The sequence below is a fragment of the Phragmites australis genome, chromosome 16, assembly GCF_958298935.1.
Source record: "Phragmites australis chromosome 16, lpPhrAust1.1, whole genome shotgun sequence".
In the NCBI taxonomy this organism is placed as follows: domain Eukaryota; kingdom Viridiplantae; phylum Streptophyta; class Magnoliopsida; order Poales; family Poaceae; genus Phragmites; species Phragmites australis.
In genome coordinates this window covers 5,636,863-5,642,862 of record NC_084936.1, presented here as the reverse complement: position 1 = coordinate 5,642,862, position 6,000 = coordinate 5,636,863, and the positions used below count along the sequence as shown (strand labels likewise).

The following is a 6,000-nucleotide window of genomic DNA, read 5'->3' as shown; positions in this document are numbered from 1 at the left end:
ATTTACCTTGTAAATAATAGATTTTTTAGATCCAATTTAAATTTGAATGGGACAGTCTGAGACTTACCGAATGGCTAACTCCGCCCCTGGCTACAGGTCTGCTAAATCTGGCCATGAACGCATGGTCCTAACTTGTATATTGTCTTAGGTAAACACAGACGCGCCCTAGATAAAAAAAAATAGGAGTACCTCTCCGTTCGAAAATATAGATGTTTTAGGATTTGTGTCTGTCAAATATTTTTAACTTTGAGAATCATTGTATGGACAATTTCACATATTGACAAGGTAAAATTAAGATCACTAGATTCATTGTGAAATATATTTTCGTAATATATACTTTTTCTATTCTAAATATCATATTATCATCAAAATTATTAGTAAAAGTGTGTCGATGTGCTAAATTGGATCAGAGGGGGTATATTTCACTTCCTATGGAGTATGTTTTGTAAAATTTCTGCGTTACTCTCAACGCTCTGACTAATAAGATAGATAATTTCTTTTAGAATAAATCATCAAAATATTTTAAGTAGGGTTATCTGCTCAAAGTTATGTGTTACTCAAGACGTGCTATTTTTTAAACTTCTAAGTAGGGTTTCTAATGAATTAGCAAATTTCCAACACTTGGCTTATTTTCAGGGGACATATACCCATCCAAGAGTATCTGCTCAAAGTTCAATATAAAGAATTCTTCTTTCAGGGTAAATTATCACAATATTCTGTGAATGCACGTCACGGTGTGTGTGTATATATATATAGTAGAAGCATCCGCAGAGGTCCGCTACTCTGTAGTTCAATTTGACAGTATCTAGCTAGTACTTTACTTCAGGTCACTGCTCTAGTTCTTTTAAGATAATAAAATAACTTAAAAACATTCCAGCCTCTGTACATCTCACGATATATCTAACCGATCATTATTAAAAATGACCACCACTATTTAACATAATTGTAATCATTGTATTGGTCTCCAAAAATCAGCACATCATTTGCATTCAGAACTTTACCCAATAAATACTCTGAAGATGATTTGCACGTAAGAGTGAATATTTACTTTATCAAAAATCACATCATTTCAATTGAACCAAAATACCCAACATAAGGCACCTATCCCCAAATTTTGTTTTTTCATTTCTAAACCTATTCTATCTAGCCATGTTCTATACATGTTTGAAACATTACGGAGGTTGGGTTACCCAAACGTTATATTGTTTCATTTGCATTATAGAAGCAACATCTCTTACTGCTCCAGTTGGTTTGGAGATCGACGACGCTTCAGCTGAGCTCCCTGGTGTGTGCGATCGAGGAAGCACACAGTGATTGGCCATTGACTTGATACACAGCTCTGTTCTTGTAACACATCACACACCATGCTAGTAGTAGTACGCAAGATAACTTCAGACATGGATAAAGTAATTTTCAGGTCACAAAAAGGCAAAAAGTTTTCATCGTCATCAGCAACAGCATGTACAGAGAGCCAAGATCCTGGTATCACTAGGATTAGCCAAGGCTCTTAATTCCCTACAATTTATACAAACAAGCTCTCCTAGTAGCAACTAATTAGCATGATTAGCTGACTCAATTGGGGCCCCAGCAACTGAGGTACATCACTGTGCGGAGCCCCTCCTCGGCCTCCTTGGCCCTCCGCCTCTCCACCGCCGTCGGAGTCAGTCTCCCCGCGCCACCGCCGATGCTGGCCCTGGCGGCGCGGTGCACCGAGCGTAGCGCGTAGTTCCAGCGGCAGAGGCCCACCTGGTCCTTGAGCGACTCCACCGCGCCCACGCTCATGGCCGCCATCCACGACGCCTTCGCTGCCGACGCCATTGCAGTATCTGTCTGACCTTGTAGCTAGCTTCTTGAGCTGATGCGGAGCAGAGTAGAGATGAGATGAACTCGGTTGAGATGGTTGTGAAGGGGCAGGGAGCTTGGTGGTGGTTATATAGGAGGGGAGTGACGCATGTGTGGAGTGCAAAACAGGAGGCTGGCGGCCATGGTTTTGCCCTTCTGGTGGGCGGGGGCTTTCGTTTCTTTCCTGGATACCGGGGGCTCCTTTGTCTTCTTGCTTACTTTGCTTTGAGTGCTGACAAGTTGCGTTAGATGGCGATGCTATATTTGGCCTATTTCGACTTCTTATTTAATCATTTTCTAATAATGGTTCCTACCCGAAACTATGTCCCAGATTAACCTATCAGTACTGACTAGTTTTTCTTTTGTTTCTCGTGAAGCATGCACCTAGCTTAGCCAAAAAGAGAGAGAAGATCTTTGAGGGGAAAAGAAAGATAGAGAGTGCTGAAGGAGAGAAGGTTGGTTGAATCACAAGCAAGCCACACCGGCTTTTGGTTGACTGGAGCCGGCCAAGCTCTTCGTTCGAGCTAATTTCTGCAGTTTAATCCATGTGCTCTCCTCTCCAAAGCGAAAGATTCATGTCCTGCAGGTCCATTTGCACACTTATCCAAGCCATAAGATCAATGCATGCATCCCGGAAACAAGACGTTGAGAAGTGGATAAAGCATGCATCCCGGAAACTTATGTGGGATTATATTCTAAGTTGTTAGGAAAACCAGTGGCCGGAGACAACGGTTTCCAGGAGACCAGGGGCGAATGTGTAATTTGCGATGTTAGTGTCCAGTGCTGATGCAATGGATGCAGAGAGCTAGATATCCAGTAACAGCTACAGGCAGGGGCGAAACTAGGCCTCAGGAGGTGGTTTTTAGTCCGGATTTGACTCTAAATTTTTATTATATTTACCTTGTAAATAATAGATTTTTTAAACCCAATTTAAATTAAATGGGACAGCCTTAGACTTAAGCCAACGCTAGCAGTTCCACTATCCAGTACTACAGTACCCCGTACAATACTGTAGCACTGAAAATGCGTAACACCTTATCTGGTGGTACAGTGTCGCACAGTACTGCTACAGTGTTGCGGAGAGAGTATGAACATGTATTTTGCCTAGGGGTATTGTATCAGTACTGTTTACAGTGGCTGACAGGGAGACCAGAGAGAGAATACTGTTACAGTATTTTTTTTACAAAGGCTGACAGTGGGATCGAAGGGAGGAAAAATAGTAGTAGAAAGTAGTAAATAAGGTAGCTGCTGGAGATGAAAAAATAAAGAATACTATAATAGTGATAAGGGATGTTGTAATAGTATTTTTGAGAATGAAAATTTAAGATAGCTACTGGAGATAGCCTTAGCTCATGACTAATTTCGCTCCTTACTATAGGTCTGCTGAATCTGAACATGAACGCATGGTCCTAACTTATCTATTGTCTTAGGTAAACACAGATACTCCCTAGATAAAAAAAAATTAGAGTACCCCTCTGTTCGAAAATATAGGTATTTTAGGATTTGTGTCTGTCAAATATTTTTAACTTTGAGCATCACTGTATGGACAATTTCACATATTAACAAGGTAAAATTAAGATCACTAGATCCGTTGTGAAATATTTTTTTGTAATATATACTTTTTCTATTCTAAATATCATATTATCATCAAAATTATTAGTAAAAGTGTGTCAATGTGCTAAACGACTTATAGATTGGATCAGAGGGGGTATATTTCACTTCCTATGGAGTATGTTTTGTAAAATTTCTGCGTTACTATCAACGTTGTGACTAATAAGATAGATGATTTCTTTTAGAATAAATCATCAGAATATTCTAATTAGGGTTATCTGCTCAAAGTTATGTGTTACTCAAGACGTGCTATTTTTTAAACTTCTAAGTAGGTTTCTAATGAATTAGCAAATTTCCAACACTTGGCTTATTTTCAGGGACATATACCCATCCAAGAGAGTTATCTGCTCAAAGTTCAATATAAAGAATTCTTCTTTCAGGGTAAATTATCACAATATTCTGTGAATGCACATCACGGTGTGTGTGTATATATATATACTGCTCGTGGATAGAGTAGAAGCATCTGTAGAGGGCCGCTACTTTGTATTTCAATTCGACCGTATCTAGCTAGTCCTTTACTTCAGGATACTTCTCCAGTCTTTTTTAAGGTAATAGAATTACTTAAAAACATTCTAACCTCTACATCTCACAATATATCATATCGCTGTTACAACTTTTTACTATAATGTAAACCCTGTCTACCACATAGATTACTTTCTCACTTATTACAATAGAAAAGCATATAGTGTAGACCCTGTCTACAACATAACCACTTTAACACACATGATGTAAGAACCACTTTAACACACATAATGTAAGAGAGAAAAAAACGACCACTACTGTTTAATATAATTGTAATCATTGTAGTGGTCTCCAAAAGTCGGCACGCCGATTGCATAAAGTCGGCACGCCGATTGCATAATGTACTGCACCTCCTCTTCTGTAATAAGTTTTGGAACCTTATCCAATAAATACTACTAAAGATGACTTATGTAAGAGTGAATCATTACTTTATCAAAAATCACAACTGAACCAGCATAACGCACCTATCCCTACCAAAATTTGTTTTTTCATTTCTAAACCTATACTACCTAGCCATGTTCTATACATGTTTGAAACATTACGTGGAGGTTGGGTTACCCAAACGTTATATCCAAATAATTTTTACAAATGACAAAAAAATGAGATGCTATATTGTTTCATTTGCATTACAGAAGCAACATCTCTTACTGCTCCAGTTGGTTTGGTGATTGACGCCTCAGCTGAGCTCCCTGGTGTGTGTGATCGAGGAAGCACACAGTGATTGGCCATTGCCTTGATACACAGCTCTGTTCTTGTAACACATCACACACCATGCTAGTAGTAGTACGCAAGATAATTTCAGACATGGATCAAGTATTTTTCAGGTCACAAAAAGGCAAAAAGTTTTCATCGTCATCAGCAACAGCATGTACAGAGAGCCAAGATCCTGGTATCGCTAGGATTAGCCAAGGCTCTTAATTCCCTACAATTTATACAAACAAGCTCTCCTAGTAGCAACTAATTAGCATGATTAGCTGGCTCAATTGGGGCCCCAGCAGCTGAGGTACATCACTGTGCGGAGCCCCTCCTCGGCCTCCTTGGCCCTCCGCCTCTCCACCGCCGTCGGAGTCAGTCTCCCCGCGCCACCGCCGATGCTGGCCCTGGCGGCGCGGTGCACCGAGCGTAGCGCGTAGTTCCAGCGGCAGAGGCCCACCTGGTCCTTGAGCGACTCCACCGCGCCCACGCTCATGGCCGCCATCCACGACGCCTTCGCTGCCGACGCCATTGCAGTATCTGCCTGACCTTGTAGCTAGCTTCTTGAGCTGATGCGGAGCAGAGTAGAGATGAGATGAGCTCGGTTGAGATGGTTGTGAAGGGGCAGGGAGCTTGGTGGTGGTTATATAGGAGGGAAGTGACGCATGTGTGGAGTGCAAAACAGGAGGCTGGCGGCCATGGTTTTGGCCTTCTGGTGGGCGGGGGCTTTCGTTTCTTTCCTGGATACCGGGGGCTCCTTTGTCTTCTTGCTTACTTTGCTTTGAGTGCTGACAAGTTGCGTTAGATGGCGATGCTATATTTGGCCTATTTCGACTTCTTATTTAATCATTTTCTAATAATGGTTCCTACCCGAAACTATGTCCCAGATTAACCTACCAGGTCTCAAAGGTGCTAGGGTGCAACATCTCAGTGTCAAAGCCATAGCTGATTTAGGATAGGGATGTAGGAGATTTAGCTAATTGCCACCTAATTAGTGACACCAAATTAGTGATGATCGTTGAGACCTATCATTGAAGATCTATTAGTGATGGGATCCATCACTAATGTACCATCTGATCGGGACTCGATATAGACCCGTGATTATTAGTGACGAGTCGTAATATGATCAATCACTGGTGATAATAATGATAGGTTAAGTTATGATCTGCCATTAATGATCAACTTATCAGTGATGAGCCATCATATGTCAGTCATTAGTAACAGATCAAGTTGTGACCGGTCACTAATAACGTTATTCACAAATTTTTTATTTTTCTTTTATTTTTTCTCACCTCAGTAGTACTAAAATATGAACCATTGTACATTTCTGCT

At 40.8% G+C, this 6,000-nt stretch overlaps 2 protein-coding genes across 2 annotated transcripts; both read right to left on the bottom strand.

Annotated features, from left to right (window-relative positions):
* Positions 1-1,410: 1,410 nt before the first annotated feature.
* LOC133895758 (uncharacterized) lies at positions 1,411-1,926 on the bottom strand. The gene has a single exon (XM_062336261.1). The coding sequence runs from the start codon at positions 1,816-1,818 to the stop codon at positions 1,573-1,575; it is 246 nt and encodes an 81-aa protein (XP_062192245.1). The 5' UTR covers positions 1,819-1,926; the 3' UTR covers positions 1,411-1,572.
* A 2,685-nt stretch (positions 1,927-4,611) lies between these two features.
* On the bottom strand, positions 4,612-5,279 carry LOC133895861 (uncharacterized). Its single transcript, XM_062336380.1, has one exon. The coding sequence runs from the start codon at positions 5,198-5,200 to the stop codon at positions 4,955-4,957; it is 246 nt and encodes an 81-aa protein (XP_062192364.1). The 5' UTR covers positions 5,201-5,279; the 3' UTR covers positions 4,612-4,954.
* Between the last annotated feature and the right edge of the window lie 721 nt (positions 5,280-6,000).

What these genes read in the sequence shown, in the direction of transcription:
- LOC133895758 (XM_062336261.1), bottom strand. Translation starts at nt 1,818, where the DNA reads ATGGCGTCGGCAGCGAAGGCGTCGTGGATGGCGGCCATGAGCGTGGGC.
- LOC133895861 (XM_062336380.1), bottom strand. Translation starts at nt 5,200, where the DNA reads ATGGCGTCGGCAGCGAAGGCGTCGTGGATGGCGGCCATGAGCGTGGGC.